General features: G+C 41.7%; 1 protein-coding gene across 1 annotated transcript in view; it reads left to right on the forward strand.

Moving 5' to 3' along the window:
• The first annotated feature begins 2,459 nt into the window (after positions 1-2,459).
• The window catches only part of ZNF804B (zinc finger protein 804B), a 207,788-nt gene continuing 191,801 nt past the window's right edge, over positions 2,460-18,446 (forward strand). Inside the window, exon 1 of the mRNA XM_030445901.1 lies at positions 2,460-2,786. Coding sequence (XP_030301761.1) covers positions 2,679-2,786 — 108 coding nt within the window. The 5' untranslated portion in view covers positions 2,460-2,678. The remainder of the gene's footprint in view (positions 2,787-18,446) is intronic.

Raw genomic sequence — 18,446 nt, forward strand, 5'->3', positions numbered from 1 at the left:
TTACTGCACAATAAAGAAGAAGCTTGTTTATCAACCATATTGGTTGCACTAGTTTTCCTTGCCGTTTCCCAACAATGGAACACTTGTGCTATGAAGACAGGCTGAGGAAGCTGGGATTGTTCTGCCTAGAGAGGAGGAAGCTCTGAGGTGACCTTATAGCAGCCTTCCAATATCTGAAAGGAGCCTAAAAGAAAGTTGAGGTAGAAATTTTTGCATGGGTGTGCAGCAAGAGGGCAAAGGGTAGTGGTTTAAAACTTGAAGAGGGGAGATTTAGGTTAGATTAGATTAGAAGGAAGATTTAGATTAGAAGGAAATTCTTTACTATGAGGGTGGTGAGACACTGGAACACGTTGCCCAGGGAAATTGTGGCCCATCCCTGGAAGTGTTCAAGGCCAGGTTGGATGGGGCCTTAAGCAACATGGTCTAGTGGGAAGTGTTCTTGACTGTGGCAAGGGAGTTGGAACTAGATGATTTTTAAGGTCCCTTCCAACCCTAGCCATTCTATGATTCTGTGAATAAATTTCAGGCCAGCCTACAACTGTAACTTGTAGGAGGAAATAATCATATAAGCTCATTTTTTCCCACCAGATTTTTTCCCACCAAAAGTGGTTGACTTTTTTCAGTATGGTATTGTGTAATTTTTCAAAAGCCACTTTCCAATATGAATTCAGGGAAGTTTCCCACAGGTTAACTGTTGCTCTCAGTCCCCAGAATCTGATTTGTACTCTGTTTAATTTACAGTCCACAATACCCTTTGACAAGGAGTCCCACAGCTCAGCCACATATGACACTGAGAGCCACATCCTTTTATTTATCCCACACCTAGGTTTTTAATTTGACCCCCATCCCCTAGTGCAAAACACTATTATGGTTAACATAAGAATGATCTTAATATGTTGCTTCCAGATTTGGTTATTTCAGGTTTAGATATTCCAGATTGTTTTATCTCTCACATTATGTATTTATTAGTAAAATAGATCCAACCATTCTTACATATGGGTATATGCACACGTATCATCGAATTTTATGTTCGAGGCATTCTATACAAGACTGACAACACTATTTTACATATACTACCAAAAAATGACAGCGGGTTTATCATGACCTTTTTATCTATACAATTTGGTGGCTTGTGTGAGATTTTCTTTTTAATTTACTTTATGTTCACAGAGATAGCTCTTGAAAGGCTAAAATATGAATGAGTGTGGCTTATCAGTTTCATTCAGTAAATATCTGAAAACATGGGCTTTTACAGGATTAAATGGGAAAATTAAAATAATTCTTATCTACAGTTTAAAGTAATCTACTTAGAAGAAATGAAAGATCTGCAGGTGACTACTAAGGCCGTGTGATTTATTGATTTATTTTTATCGACTTAGTAAGTAACAGAGCAGAGACAATACTTGTGCCTTGATGAAAAGCAGCTGAGTGTGCACAGCCGGGGTCCAGGTACATCGTGCCTGTCTCCTGCAAAAGGGGAAAAGAACAACCTGTTTCAACTGCTCCGCGGTGGAAGAATGTCATGCCTGTGATTCTGTGTAAGTCATTTAGGTCGTAAACGGCAACACACCTCGAAATTCACGGGCTTTCACGGGTGACGATCGAGACAAGCACAGTCACAAGCTGGGGGTGCCCGGCCAGCCTGGCTAGCTGCATGCAGCCCTCGCAGCGGTCCTGGCTGAATTTGCGCTTCCAGCCCGAGGCAGGAACAGGTGCGGCAATTTTTCCCGTTAACCAGGCACCACGACCGGCTGCGTGGGGATGGTGCCCCTTCACACAGCCGCGGGAGGGTGTTCCCCATCCCTGAAGCGGGGAACGGCTGCAGCCCCTGCCCGGGAACAGCCTGCGGGACAGCGGAGGGGAAGGGATGCAGGGAGAGATGGAAGAGCAGCCAGGGGCAGGCGGGAAAGTTGGGCAAAGAGGAGGAGGAGGGCGGCCAGCGCGCCCCGCCGCTGTCCCCCTCTTCGCCTGCCCGCTCCGCCTGGGGCTGCCGGCCACTGCCTGTTCCCCTTGCCCACTGGGCGAGCGGCAACATCGTCCCGCACGCCGCCCCCCGAGGCCGCTCCCGCTCCGGCCCTACCCCTCCTCCGCCCCCCTCCCAACACGCACCGCCCCCCCTCACACCCCCCGGCGGAGGTGAGGTGAGGCGCGGCGAGGCGCGGTGGCGGCTGCAGCGGCGGCACAGGAGGACCGGGGTGGCGAGATCTTTCCGCGGCGGCCGGCTGCATCTGCCACCCAGCCCGGCGCAGGGAAGAGGCATGGGGAGCAGCCGCCGATCGAGCTGCCGCGGAGAAACTCCCCTCCGGATGTCGGCTGCCGGTAGCCTGGTCTAAGGAGGAGGGAGGAGGGAAGGGACTGTGGCAGCGGCGGACTGTGCAAGTTGCGGTCTGCCCTTCTTCTTTCCGGGCCCGTCTCCCACCCGCGGAGCAGCATGCGGACTGGCCTCCGCGCTCCCTCAGATGTGCTCTGGCTGCCGCCGCTGCTGCCGCCCTCAGTGCATCCTGCTGCTGGCAGCGCTAACCCGGGCGCTGGATGAGACGGGAGGGCGGGGGGGGGAGATCGCTGCTGCGGTTCCGCCCGCTCCTTCATGCGGGATTCTGCTCCGGCGGGGGTAGCGCCGCCGCCGCCGAGGAGGAGCCGGCCTGGCTTCCCCCCCGCCGACCGCCCGGGGGGTCCGCATGGCGTGCTACCTGGTCATCAGCTCCCGGCACCTCAGCAACGGGCACTACCGCGGCATCAAAGGCGTCTTCAGGGGACCGCTCTGCAAGAAGGGCGCTCGCTCGCCGGTAACTGCCACCTCCTCGCTCCCTCCCTCACTTGCCCCCCGCACGGTAGGAGCGGGGCGGGCGGATGGGTTGCGGGGAGGGGGGGCACGGATGCCCACGCAGCGGGGGCGGCCGGCAGGATGGAAGTGAGGGTGGGGGGTGTCTCTGACCCAGTGGGCTCATGGTGCCCGGGTCCCGCTCGGCGGGGCGGCCGGCGTGGGCGCTGCCTCGCCGGGCGGCTCGACAAAGTTTCAGCGCCGGCAGCCGTCTGCGTGGGGACGAGGGGACGAGGGCGGGGAGACGGCGCTGGCTGGCCGCGGCGGGGCAGGGGGTTGACCTCCTGTGAAGGTGCGGTTCTCCGTATGCCGCGATTCGGGCTCATGCTGAGGGAAGGGTTAATTTCTGACGCTCGCCAGAAAAGTTGGAGGCTGGTAGAGGGGAAAGCGCAGTGCCGGCTCCAGGTGTCGCGGTTTAGTACCTTGTCCACGGTTTTGACGCTGCGGAGGAAGGGGAGAGATTGACCTGTTTTCGGCTGAAAAAAAAAAAAAAAAATAAAAAGGGAAATGCGCGTTCGGCTTCGGCGTGTCGGGAATTACCTATCGAGACCGACATCTAGGGCAGAGCACGCGTGAAGTTTGGGAAGGTCCTGCAGAGATCAGAGATCCGTCGAGCTACCGCAGAGGGTCTCTGAGTAGCTAAAGGCGTTTCGTAGGGGAGAGTGGGTGCTGGGGCTGCGGGGCAGCCGGGGCGTTGTAGCCTTTCTGACTAGCGATGGTAGTAGTATAGTAACCGCTTCCCTAGCCTAGTTCAGCCGCAGCTGAACTTTTCCTAGGGATATGTTGGATCTGCCTATGTTAATACTGAAGGGTACGGACCTGCCGTCCTCCGCACTGGACATGTGGACGTACTGGGGGTGCTTCCAGTCTCCCTTTGGAACTCCCTCTGGCTTCGAGTTGTGCCCCGTAACACACTTCCCAAATACCTTTTGGAAACTGCCTGTGATGCCAGAGTTTCTGCTTTCTGTTTCTTGACTTTTGAAGTCAGAAAATGACGAATATTTCATTATACTTTAAAGTCACCTGTGTTGTATGCTAGCATACTCTGATACAGCACCTGCAGGTTCTTCCTTCTACTGCTGTGTCTTTCATGTACAATATAATGTAACTGCTCCGTAGATACCATCAATCAGAGGCTGGCTGAGCACTGTTTATGTTCTCTGACCCGTGGAGCTGATTCACTGTTGTGTGTGGAACCTCCCAAAACAAAGAAGAGACTTATAACTGAGATATCTGTACAAAACTGTAGAGATAAGAAGGATAAGAACTCAAAGACCTTAGGTGGCAAGAAGCTTGAATGTAAATACTTTCTATGTAGTAGAACACCTTCTATGTAGTAGAACTTAAACAACTGATACTCAAGTTGGGAAGTATCAAATACCGGAAGATATTACCCTCCAAATAGTGTTGTGTTCCAAATCCTTCACTTTCAAACTTCTTACCCTTTCTTTCTAGCTACCTACTGAGTATGCACACTACTCCTCTCACTCTAAATACTTAATGAGGTGAATGTCATGTCTGCCCCCATTTTTTAACAGAGTTCTGATGACGGCTCAGAGTAGTATTTGTTTAAATACAAATATCAGAGAAAAAGGCCAGCAAATAATAGTATTGATGATTCTTATTGCTTAAAGGATTTTGTTTTAAATTGAAACATATTAGTTTAAAGCTAACTATCTAGTGTTTAGTGGAAAAGGGAAAAAAATTACTAGGACCTGAGGTATTTTATGTGGCTTGGGACGGCTTTTATAGGAAGGACTGAATGTTAGCAATCCTTAGCTTTCATTTTGAATTCTTGAGGGAAAGCATTCACTTCTTCACACACTTTTTTTTTTAATTATTTTTTTTTTCCTTTCGTATTTCCTTTTGCTTATTTTTGGTGGCCACTCTTTGAAGCCAGTCAGTCTTTTCAGGTGGTAAGTCCTGTGGAATCGGCATGATGTGCAGCTTACAGGAATAAAGGTATATGGTAAATTGTTTTAGTAATGCTGAGTAATTGTAGTTGTTGAACTCTTTTATGTGTTTCATATTTAGCATTTACTACTAATTTGTTTGTGCTGTTTTCATATTTATGTATGGGAGTACTGATTTTAAGACTTTTCTAGAATAAAAAGGGATGCTTTGTTGGCAAAGTAGCTAATAGTTTGCTATTAAATACTGAAAGCAGTAATTCTCTAGAGCAGTCTGTGTATAAACTTACAACTTTCCAGACCATATCCTTTCTTGCTCATGTGTGTGTGTATGAAGTTGGGAACAGTGATCAGCAAACAACACCACCTGGATACATTTTTACACTACGAATGCATTAGTCATGCATATTGAGATTTAGTGTTGACTTAAGTAGTAAAATTGTTTTAAGCAGGGAAAACAACCCCACACTGCAAGTAAGGCCTCCAACTGTATTTATTTATTGTAAGCTATGAGTTAAACTTGGGGCCACTTCTTAACAACAGTCTTAAGCAAGTAGCATTTATTTGTATTCCCTGCGCCCTGTTTGTGCTTTTATTTAATACTACTTCATTATAACTTTGAAAGATACAGGTTGTCTCTGGCAGTAACTTTTAAAATGTCAACTTGGAAGCAGCCTTAAAGATTTGATTTTATAGTTTGTACCATTAAACAATCTTGCATTTGTACACTATGATCTGCCTTATGCATGAGTCTACATAATCTTTAATGGATAACATGTACCTTTCTTTATTTAAAGTGTTCTGTACTAACAGACCATGAAATGTCAGTAGACTTAAGGCTATGCTTTAAGAAATGAGAACAGTGGTGAATATTTTAAATAGCTTTATCAAATTTCATGGCTATATGAACAAGGATTTTTCAGTCTGAATGTTTCTGTAGTATTTATTTAAAATACTTTGCTATTATTGTGTAAGAAACAATTCTAGTCCTTTGTTACCTGTGTGCAGAGAGATCTTTAGCTGTAGCAGTACTTAGAAGAACAAGATACTGGGGGCTCCAAAGACAATTCACTTCCCTTGTCCATATGAATGTGTGGTAATATTGTCATAAAATCCTTTAAAAATGCTACCTTTTCTTTGCCCACTTTCATACTTTGGGAAAGGTTCTGGCTATGAATTCTCTGAAGCTGGGATCTGAACTTCCAGGTAATAAACCTGAGTGGAGGAAGAAGCGGTTACCAGTGGATTGTTTGTCAATTGTGATAGACTTGCACAGGGAAGGGAATGCTGAATGTGAGCACAGTTCCACCAAGATAAAGGACAGTTTGAAGGGAGATGTTTATTTTAGAGACCTAATTCTGTGCTTAAAGCTTTTTTATTTTATCTGGAAACTTATGTTCATAAATATATGAGAATATATGAGAATTTCTGAAAATTTCTATTTAATGAAATGCCTTATGATAGAGAAATACTGCATATATGTCAGACTCATTACACTGTCTACAGGATTTTTGAGTCCTCATGAGATTACATTGATCCATGTACTGTTTTTAGTTTTTGTAGTCATAAAAGATAGGCTTCGATGTTCACCTGCAGCCAAACCTGCTCAGAGGTTTACTGCCACTCCTTGCAGGCTTAGCAAAGCTGGCATTCAGCTTGAAACTTTCAAACAAACCTTGCAGGATACAGCAGACAATGGTACTGGGAATTCAGCAGATGGCCCCCTTGCTTCTGAATAATTTCTGAGCTGGGGATGTTATTAGGGTGCACTGTTCTGCTTGTGGATTTTTAAGGTGACATATAAACAAAGTCTTGTTTACTACCTGTTATTTAAAAATCCCTTTGTATTTTGAAGGAAATAGACTCAAAAGACCCAGTACGTTAGCCAATTTCTGACTTGGCTAATTATTTGTCTTCCATTGTACCCTGCAGCTTCAGCTGAATACAGTATTTTTTGCATACTTCTCTAGGCTGTTTTTGTAATAAGGCTGTCAAGCATCTCCTCCATTGCACTTTGTGCTTGCCTAATTTCTTTGGGTTATGGGGGGTGGGAAGTGCCTTTTGGTTACACAGAGCTACATTTTAAAAAGCACAGCGCTCACTCCATGTCCAGAGGCTCCAGTAGTTCTAATAAGTACATTGCAGGTACTTGGAAATAATGACTGTTTCATTGATAGTGAGCCACAAGTATGCTGTTCCAGCACTAAAGCAAGTATAACCAGGAGTGAGTAGCATCTCCCTGTAGGAGATAATGCAGGGCACTTGGAAATATCTTGAGAAATTTAAGTGCATTTGGGGAATGAGTGACCATAAATGGAGATGAAGAGGGCCATGGCATGAACAGCTCTCTCAATCTGCCTGGTCCTAGCAGGGAATTGCTAGCACCACCAAGTCTGTCACAAAGAATGCCAGTTTTGTGTCTACTACCAGTGAGGTATGTGCCAAGCACAGTTGTGAGTAAGCAATTTAAAGGCCAGACATGGTGAATGTGTACCATGTGAAATGTGGTATAGATGGAAGCAGGTTAGAAGGAGGATCCACCATATATCTGGGTGATGAGCTGGAAGACCAAGTAACTAATGAAGTTCTGCTCATTAGTCGTCCTTTACCACTGTGGCTGCATTCTCAGCAGCACTGAAGGCTCACCCTCAGATCACTGATGGGTGAGCCCTGGACATTACCAAAGAGAACACATGGCTGTAGAGAAACAAGATAAACCAGGTGCCTCGAGTTGCCAAAGAGTGGGTGTGAGTCCACCTGTGCCTGGTTAGGGCAGGCCCCCTATTACTAGGGGGCCAATAAAGGTGGGACACACCCACAGAGAGAAGCTCACTCTGGTGCGAGGTGATGGAGAGGCTAGCAGCTCGTCGAGCCTCAGGAGCAAGAAAGGCTCTTCCTGCAACACATGGCAAGCAAAATTTAAGAAATATAGTATAAATAGACATATAATGAACCAGCATCTTCAATACATAATATATATATTGGGTAGTTTCTATGAAATAAAGGAGGGGGGAGTGGGCAGAGGGCAGGGAAACCAGCCAAGTGTACAAACAAAATAATGCAGAAGGAAAAAGGAGAAATAGGAAAGAAAATGGAAAGTGGTGCTTTCACTCTGTGTGCCAAAAGTCTCTGGCAGCTGCCTCCAGCAGCAGTGGCCACCTGCCAGGGGGAATCCTGCATGCTCTGCTGGAAGCATGGAGCTGGCTTAGCAAGGTATGGGCCTTGCACAAACTAAGGGAAGGCACTCCTGCTTAACTATTGCTGATCTCACTGATTCTGGCCACTCTGTGTCTCAGAGTGGGCTGAATGTGTTTTCTACCAATGTTAATGCCTCCACTGTGCTGGAATATCAACATTCGTCCAGCCCACGCTTCCCCTTATAGTGACCTTACTTCCTTATTTTGTGGTTCCTGTGCATATTTCTGTATTTCTGAGAGATGGAAAGAACCTTCAGAAAATGTGTTTTTAGCCACATGTAGCATTGCTGCTCACACCTTAATATTAAACTTATTTTTCTGTAATGTATCACTTTTGAGCATATTTTGTTTCTCATTCAGTCAGTAGGTAGCATTTTGTATATTGCAATTAAAGTTAATCATCTTCAACCCAGTTCTGGTGGGGCCATTTCTTTCACTCACAATTAGCAGCAATGTTAAACAGGTGCTTTATGTTTGATAGTGCCTTTCCAGCATTCTAATATTTTTATTGGTCCCTCAATTGAGTTCTTAAAACCAGATTGATTTCTCTCATTTTTCATGGGGCACTGCTTGTTTGTCCATTACTTCCAGAGTTATTGCCATTACATCTATTTACTTTCTTAATTTCAGTTCTTATGCATTTTACTCACCCAGAGGGTAGCAGTTTAGTTGTGTTTTGGTTTTTATTTTATTTTTTAAAGATTTTTTTATTTTTATTTTTTTTTAATTTTACACTGTGTACAAGTTTGAAAATGGATGTGTAGACCTAGTGTTTGTGAAACTGGTGCTTTCTCAGATAGTGGCCTGAGCTGTTACTCAGGCTGTAAACAGTAAAGGTTGTTCCTCTGCCTACTCCTGCCCATGGTCAGTGCTTGCCTGCCTGTGATGGGGAGGAGCTGAGGCTCCAGCTCCTTCCTCTGGAAAAATGAATGTTTTCTTTTGACTACTTAAAGACTAAATAAAGCGAGTAAATTGGTTTATGCAAATGTTTTCATTTGAGTTTATGTTCCTTGCATAAAAACTCTAGTCGGAAGAATCTCATAATCAGAAGCTACTTATTTGCTGCCAGAAAGGATTTGCAAGAGCTCCTTGCAAAATGTCACTAAATGGAGAGGGAAAAGAAAGCTTATAAAGACTGGACAGAGTATTTATTTTTTTCCAATGTGGGTTTCCCTGATGAACTGTTTAACTTTTGGTCACAAGGCTTGGGATTTTTATAGTTTAGGGTTTTTTTGGCATTTGAGATGGAGAACCTTCATTAAGTCTTTTTATTCCATCTCAGCTGATTACTTAAATCATCATTACCTGCAAATGTTATTTTTCCCACTTGTATCAGGAAATCTGTGGTGTGTATTAAGAAGAATGTGAAAGATTATTCCTTGGGGAAAATGTTGACTTTTGTGTGTGTGTATGGGGAAAAGGAATAAAAAATTAATTAATCTGCCTGCGAAATACTGTAATTTTAAAATGCCACTGGAATAGGCTGTGGGAGATTCAGTTTTGCTGCTTTATGTGTCTGTCCACGTGTATAGGCCTTGCTTCTTGCGTGGACGTATCTTCCATGATGCCTTCAAGATCTTCACTCTGAATGACAGTGCATCACAGTGATTGCAAGGCATGGCAGAAACTGTAATCCTTCATTGAGAGCTCTAGATCTCAGATCCTTCTATGAAAGTTCATTACATTTACAACAGTAAAAAACCAAAAATAACAAAAAACCAAAACGCAACCAACCAACCAACAAACCCTCCCGAAAATCAAGCTCCCTTCCTCCAGAAAAAAACAACACCCCCCACAGATCCAGAATAATTGTTTAAAAAGGTCAAGTTAAGTTTAATAAGGGCCAAGTCAATGTCAAAAAGGAGTACAGATGCATAATGTGAGCCTGTAGGAGCTGAAATTCCCAGATTAACATGCAGTACCGTTAAAATTCAGTTTGTTCATCCAAGGAATTAAGCAGTCTTCACTGGGGAAAAAGTCAGTATTTGGAAACATATGTGCACATGTAAGTCCATAGGTGCAGACTTTGAATAGTAAGAGCAAGGTGCTTTAAAAAAGCTATTTATTATTCACATCAACAGCTATAATCACTTTTTTTTAAAGATCCAACCAGCAGTGCAGTTTAACTTTGAACTTTCAAAACTCTGAGTGAACAGTATTAAAATAACTTGATTCATGATTATATTCTGTAGAGAGGATACCAGAGGCAGCTACTGTAATATTAGAGCTAGATATTCAGCGTTCACTTCTGCATTTCTGTATTTGATGTGGGCACATATCACTGCTTGTCTTGTACAATCAACTTCTGCATATGATTTACAGGATTTGTCATGGGGCATATACACATGCCTGTTCACTGCTCAGAAATGTATTGTTCTGTACCCAGTCATAAGATGCTTCAATGACAGCTTTTTTGTTTTGGTTTGGTTTCTTTTGTTTGTTTTTGGGTTTTTTTATACTTGACTAAATTTATGTACATACTAGATAAGATGTAAACACCATCATCAAAATTTTGCCCCAGTTTCATAGTTATGTACAACGTTAATTGGCAAGCTGGTTCAAGTAAAGACATGGAACTATTGCTGGGAGATTGCATGCAGCTCTGAAACAATTCCTACATTAATCAGCTCTAGTTGATATCAGTTTTTCAATTGATGTTTTTGCTGGAACACATTCTAAAACAGATTTAGCACATTTGTGTCAACAGAAATATTCTATCTATATTCTGCTTAGACTGAACTGCTGAGATGTATTTGATGTTGTTGAGAAAATTCTCAGTTGTAATCGGCAGTAAATCTGCAGCCTGCGTTTGCAGCTCAGATTGTAACATGTTAGGAAGGGTTGTGAAACTAGATTGGAAAGCATAAGTACAGAGCTTCCTAAAATACACACTTTGATAGCAAAATATTGGTGGGATTTTTACATTAAAATTAGAAATTAAATCTGTTTGAATACTATGATCAGAGGGTCTGCTTGAAATGTAAACATGTTTATTAAGCTGTTCTATGTATCTTTTATTTTCAAAGAAAAGTTTTCATATTGAGATTTTTATTATTTTAGTAATTTTTGGGAGGTTTCAGAAGTGATCAGAAGGAATTGTTTCTTTGTATTAATTTTCATTTCCTGTGCTAATCATTGCATTTGCAGTGGAACTATGGCTTTCTGCAAGGTATGAAAAGCTTTGAACATAGATTTTTAAATTTTTTTATTTTTATTTTTTGTGGGCGTTGTCAAAGAAGGAGCAAAAGGTATATATTCACGTCACCTATGTTAGACACTAGAAAACCGAGTTTAAATCTTGATATTTTGAGCCCTTGTTGGTGATTACATGAATCTCCTGGTTATGCATTACAGGTTGACAGGAAAAGAATTTGCAGTGCTCCTTGAATCAGTTGCTTGGGGAATATTGTGGTGCAAATGCTGGCAAAGGTGGGTGATGAGTGGACTGGATAATAAGAAATGTCAGTGAGGGAAAGACACTGCTTACTTCCAGATCTTACCTCCAGATGTTGTGCTGGCTGCCCCACTGTGCTGGAAGGCATTACAGTATAGGGACAGAATATCCAAGGGTGGCCAGAGGTCTGTGCCAAACAGCAGCCTGAGAGGTGTACCCATCATCTCAGGAGTGGCCTGAAGAGGACTGGACTGGAAATTGTCCTGTAGCTTTTGAGAACCTGTTTAGAAAATAAAAGCAAAAAGACAAAAGCTCACAAATGTGATGTGTATGCAAATAGTTTGTGCATACCAAATAATAAATACACATCTTGTAAAAGTCACTGAATGCATATTCAGCTGCTTCTAGCTGTCTGAATACTTACCTGACATCCTTACAAAGCTGTACTACTGCTCTGCCTTGCCAGAAGTCTGTCATTACGTCATCTGCATCTACATGAATAGACACTGGTATTTTCCTTCAGTGTTCCTAGTATACACTTACTTCACTTTAAACACAGAAGAACCTATGTGAAAAAATGGTTTAGATGGCCCAATCAAGAAAGTTAGTGCTATATACAAAGATTTCAAATTTTAACTGTAATGATAAATAAATCTTGGCTATCCAGTGCAGCAAAGAGGCCATGTAAGCAAGGCTCATCAATTTTAAGGCAGTGATTTACTCACAGAATAAACAGCACTTCTAAAAAGCTATTTTTCTGGGTGTGATGAATTTTGTGGTTACTAATAATCAATAGAAAAATCACCTTTGTATGTGCTTTGGTGCTGACACTGTAATAATACCCTATTAAAAAAAGCCCATTGAAAAAAGTGTTGAATATGTAAACATGCTGGCTTGTTATTTTGTTAATCTCCTTTACTGAAGATCTGTGTATGGCATACCATGTGGAAAAGGTGTTTTTTATTAGGTGTGTACAGTACAATATATGTTTTATTGCTTAGCATTATAATAAGTGTATTTCAGTAAACTTCAAAAAATACTGTTGCAACATTGTGGTTATTTATCTCAGAAGTTAACCTTCCTCTCAACATAAACAAAAAATGGTCTCTGAATTTATTCCCTTGAGGACATGTCTTATTTGAAAATAATAACACTTGGTGGAGAAGATTCGCCTTTCATTTTGGCTAGGTTAATAAATGTGGGCAGCACAGGTTTAGAGCTTTCTTCTTATTGGGGAACAAGTTTTCATTTTGTGAAAAAAAAAAAAAGAATACTGACAGCACTGGTTTCTCTATTATATAAAGCATATGTTCCATACAATGATGACTGAAATAGAGTTATATCCATATGCAACATGACTTCTAATGGGGAAAGGAAAGTAGAACAAATAAAATTGGATTTTTATTTTGTTTTTCTGTCAGTTTTTTAAAGTTTCTTTTTTTGACAGCTACCTCCTAGCCTGTGTATCTATTCATAATATTATTTCTTCACCTGAAAGGGTCACTGATGTTGCAGGGGACTGAATTTGATATCTGTTGTGAGGATCAGCCTTTAAGTTTTTATGTTGATTTATATACATGACAACTTCCATCGGCAGAGATCATTATAAACAGCAAATTGAGAGAGGTTAAAAAAATTTCTTTCCTTGGAAGAGGTTTAAACAAGTTTACAGAATGACTTACTAGAGTCTGTGTAACATTCACAGTCAGTAAAACCAAAGGCAGAAAAATGTGGTTAAACTTGACAAAAAAAATTCTTTGTTTCCCTTGTCTTGTCTTGAACACCCACTCTTTAAGCAGATGATGCTTTTAGGTATGTACACTTAGAAAAATTCCAGGAGAAAAAATATTTTCAAGGAATTTTTTTTTAGATCTGTGAGTCATCTTTAAACTTAAGTAGTAAGCACCTTGAATGGCTTTTCCTGTTACCTGAAGAGAGTTGCTTATCTAAAGCTTTTGCCAAAATATCTGATTGCCTTAATATTTTCCTACTGATGCTCAGAGTAGCAGGTTTTAAAGAATAAAATATGGATAAAAATACTTGCAATTTTTAGAAACTATTTTTAGCTACTGCAGTTGTAAGCAATACTGTAATACTGGGTAAGTAATTAAAAAACATCTCAAACTCTCAACACACCAAACCATGACCTCAAATACAGCAAAATAAGCAGACTTAAAAGATGAGATCAGAGGCAGCCTTTCCTCCTGTGTTCACTCAGGTAAAATTCAGAGCTTGACCTTCCACTTGACTGGGAGCCCTTCTAGAAATCCTAACGGGCTTCCTGATTGCCTCTTAGGCATTATAACAGCTCAAGTAATTGTAGCACCTTACTCTGAAGAGTTATAAATATATAAAGCATTCTGAGCTGTCTCCTTACAATACAGATTTGGCTGCTCATGTTATATATTATAAAAGTAACTGGTGTTCCATAATTGGTGTGTACTTTCTCAGTTATGCTTATACTTAATAAGGATGGCAAATGTAAGCATCAGGCATTGGAGAGCCTTAAGAAGATTGATGCTTTTGATTACAGCATACTGTAGGATAAATTGTAGGGTTCAAATCTCTTACAGAGTTAAAAAAGATACTAGGTATCTGAAGAAATACAGAGGTGTCAATTTTCTACTTGATGCTTCTAATACATCTTGATAAGATCTGCATATTAAGAATGAGGCCTTAAGTACAGTGATTTAGTACCACAATTGTATGCTGCACTTCACAGTGAGTGGAACAAACAATAAAAGTGTGAATCCTTGCCTCTGCTCTCAAGGACAGTGAACAAACATGCAAGCATTACAGCTGGCAGGCGTGGAGAGGACTTGGTTTTTAAAAGTGACTGAAAAGAGGAAAGGAAGCAGGATAGTAATTGTGAACAGGGAGGTTAATTGCAAAGTAAATGAGTTTGCTACAGAAAGTGCTGAGGCTCAGGTCCTCAAAGGCTGTGTGTGTATTAGCAAACAACACCAGGGGATGCGCCAGGCGCTGGAGCTTCATTGACAAACTGAAACTGTGAGCACTGCTTCTACTATGCCTGTGGCATGGATCAAATAGTACTGTCCCAGACATTCTCATTTCTTGGGGAGGGTTTGGGAACCAGCATAGGGAAGGGAAAGTTACCAGCATGTGGTTTCCATTCCAAGAGCGTTTAATACCCCTGACATGTACTGCTCAGCAAAGGCAGCTAAAAACCCTTTCTTTTTCTTACCAGGCTCTGAAATCTCTCTCCTCTGTAACGTAGGGAATTTCTCCTTCTTGGGTTCTGCTGCCCTGCAAGGTTGGTCCTGTGTGGCTATGTGTAGACCATCCCTGACTCAATTGAAATCTAGCCCAAACACCATGTTTTTTTGTTGTGTAAATCTGGAGTAACTCCATGCAGCAAGGTTGCCCAAGGAAGCTGTGGATGCCTCATCCCTAGAAGTGTTCCAGGCCAGGTTGGATGGGGCTTTGAGAAACCTGGTCTAGTGGAAGGTGTCCCTGCCCAAGCAGGGGGTTAGAACTAAATAACCTTTATGGTCCTTTTCAACTGAATTCTGTGATTCTTTGATTGTGTTACATCTTTAACCAACTTTTGGTTCTTTTGCTCCTCTTTGTCATTCTTGTAGGCACCAGAAATATTGTGTTGCTGCTTTTTTGGGCAGCAGTATTCACTATCTCTAAGTGTATTTGCTCCATCTCACTGTTTCTTGATCTGAGTTTTGTGATGCTGAATGTTGGTCAGGTTCTGGATGTGATGGAGTCATCCCACAGTTATCAATTAAGTCTGTGCAATGTATTTACCCAGAATTTTTAGTTTCAGGCCATCTTTGAGGTAACAGCATGTAATTCAGAGGAACATTTCTGTAAAGCATAGTTGCCTGTGGAAGGAAACAAACTCAAAGACATGCTGGAATGGGGCATCAGATGTTTTTTGAGGGCATTAGGGTATTACATATATTTTGGGATTTGGGATTACTCAGTAGTTATGTTTAACAGCTGCCCAAGAACACACAGGTACTCTCCAAAGAGAAATTGTTCTAACATAATGGTCTACATATCTGTGTGTTGCTGTTAACTCAGGACTCTAAGGTGCTAATGAATGATTCTCCCTGTATGTCTGAACTGCTGTAGGACTTTCCACTTCTTGCACTTCATCTTGGGCTACATTTTCTATGAGGAGCTGTTTAAGCCTAATAAGATTTTGTCATTTACTGCTGATTGTAAATTCTCTGTAGAATAAAATCAATGTTTAGGCAATAGCAGGAGCCTGCAGAGTCAGTTTTGCATCCCAGGCACTGGCAGAGGGACTATGAAGCTATCTCCATCTTGCACAGGGAGGGGCAGTGGAGCCTTGCTGATGGGTGGCAAATACTCACAAGGCTTGCCCAAGCAATGAAGCTGTTTCTCCCACCTGAAATAAGGTAGCCTTTTCCAAGCCACTTATGGGAAACAATGCCCATTCCCTGTTGTTCCCTTAGTAACTGGACTGGGAATAGTGGATGCCATAAGTCAAATGGTGTTGGGGACAATTGTAAAAGCAAAGTGATGTTGACAGTGATACAACCAACAATGCTTAAGCCCATGTCCTGGCTTTGTTTTGTTGTTAGAATGAGTGTACCCTGGACTCCAACTCCATTAAAGGTATGAAGAAGTGACTTTATCTTGGAGTGTGTTGGGACATACAAAGATTGAAGGGTAGTGGCTGGATCTCTTTACAGCAGTCTGGTGGGTGGATCAGATGGCAGCTGGATTTCCTTGTAAATGCCATTAGAAATCGGTTTTGTGCCCCTGACAGAAGGATTCCCAGTAAATGTGATATGCATATGATAGCTGAATGAGAGAAAGCTCAGCTTCATGCAATGAACTTCAAAGATAAAGAGAGGAGAGAGAATATTGTTGAATCATAATGAGCTTCTTGGAGTGCTTTCTGTAGGTCCTTCAAGGGTCCTTAAAATTCACAGGGAGAAGAAGTGCCTAGTGACTGTCCAGGGTAAAATTTTAGCTTGTGTAAGTCAATGTATTTAATTGATTGAATCTGCAAGGCCAACTTTGCCAGTGTGGATCTGGTCCTTAGAATTTATTTAGTAAGTAATCTGGCTAAAGTTAGTGAATGCTAGTTACTAGGAACTCCAGGGCTGAGTCATTGCTGTGATTCAGTCACAGAATTTCAATTAGAAGGGAAAAACAACATTGCTCCAAGAGGAAACCATGTATTTTTTTTCTGGACTCTACTGTCTTTTGTGTACTAATGAAACACAAAAAATGCTGGTTAATCACAAACCATGCTGCTATAGCATAGATATTGATAGAGTAAGTGTTACACCTGTCTTGTTATGGAACAGCTCTTCAGTTTGCATGCTTCCCTGTGAGCATGCAGTTTGACCTAAACTTGCTTCCACATTCCCTATCCTCATAGCAGATAGATGTTCATTAAGAAGGATAATTCTGGGGTCTTTGGGATGATGTTATACTGTATATTTTAGATGTTCATCATAGTAATATCAGTGCTATTTGCTTTCAGGATCCATATTTCTGGTTGGAATACATCAAATCTAAGTAAAAGACACATATAAAACCTTTTTATCTTTCCAGTGGAGAAAAAGCTCCAAGGAAGTCTGTTGCAACTTTTGCTGTCTTAGAAATGCAGAGCACTGGGATTCTGGAATGTGAATTATTGAAATTAATATCCCAGTATATAATACTAGTAATATATATTAATATGAATCACTATCCTGTTATTATCTTAATATCTAGATATTAAGAAAATATTCTGTTCTCTGCTATTAAAATTTTTGTGCATGAGTGAGTGAGTGACTTGGCCAGTTAACATCAGCTGTTGATGTAGTGAAGTGATTCATTTCCCATGGAGAACAACTGTCATTTTAAGATTTCTTTTGAAATCTAATGCACACTATTTTATTAAAAATGTAAGGTGGATTTTCTGGGTTTGTATGTTTAGCTGCCCTGTTAGAGATTTTTTTTAAATCTCTCTTATATTGCAGCACTGCCATGCTGGTAATTTCCTCTAACAATATGTACCAGAAACTTTCCAACAGTCATTATCTGTAAGGGTGCTTGAGGAGGAATCTGTGTCTATAATGACTTCAGTGGGAACCTTCCCTTGGATGAAAAAGGAGGTCTGACATTTATTTCCACATAAGGTATCCTCTCTTCATGAGAGCAGAGCATCACTCTGCTGTTTCGGTTCTGCAGTGAGTGCCTATCAGGGATGTGTTTACAGGTGGAGATCTGGGTGGAGGCAGGTTACTGTCTCTAAAGATATTTTTGAGTTTGGTGCTTTGCTGGACTAAAGGGCTTCACCTTTGGGTAGTCTTACTCCTTCATGTTCTTGATGCCAACAATAGGTAAGTGAGAGAAGAAGATGTCTTGCTTTATTATCCAGAGCCAGTAAGTATTTCCATTGTGATGATCTGATGAATTTGGAAAATTACATCTATGGGAAGCCAAAATTTTTGTGAGGCTGCTTCAGTTTCTCCAACTGGACTGGATATATATAAGTCTCTGCTGGGCTATCTCCTGATATGTCTGCTAGCAGTGCTGTGCAGTGGGCACTGTGGTACCTGCTAGTCACTCCACTCTCTGCCTCCATCCAAAAGTTCAGGAGGAAACTTGAGAGAGAAAATGGAAGATGGAGCTGTGAAGGACTGGATTGTTCATCCTGCCTTTCTGAAATCCTCTTGGAGTTCATCATGGTTCAGCAGGCTGGGGGTGAGGCAAAGAACTGTCTTGAGAAGGTGAAGGGGACAGAAAAACAGGGGGAGCTAAATATGGGGAAATATGCATGGAAATGGGGAAATACTGCATTTATTCATCCACAGGAAAAGGCCTGCAATGTGACAGAAGATTTAAAGGAAAAAACAAAGTAAGAGATATTGGAAAACAGCATTGTGGCAATGAGTGTGAGGATATTTTCAGTCTCTCTGTAGCTGGTTAGTGAAATACTCTGCAACTGTAGCTGGAAAAGGGCTCAGCTCTCACTGTGATGCTAAGCTTAATGTGAGTGTTTTAGTCCTAGCTCTAGAACAACTGAGGCACAGATACAGGTTACAAGGGATTTTAGTTAGTTTATGTGTAGTTACCTTGGATGTATGTATGCAGGCAAGGTAATGGAAGAAGGGTTGGTGTTG

The sequence above is a fragment of the Calypte anna genome, chromosome 2 (genome assembly GCF_003957555.1).
Source record: "Calypte anna isolate BGI_N300 chromosome 2, bCalAnn1_v1.p, whole genome shotgun sequence".
NCBI lineage: Eukaryota > Metazoa > Chordata > Aves > Apodiformes > Trochilidae > Calypte > Calypte anna.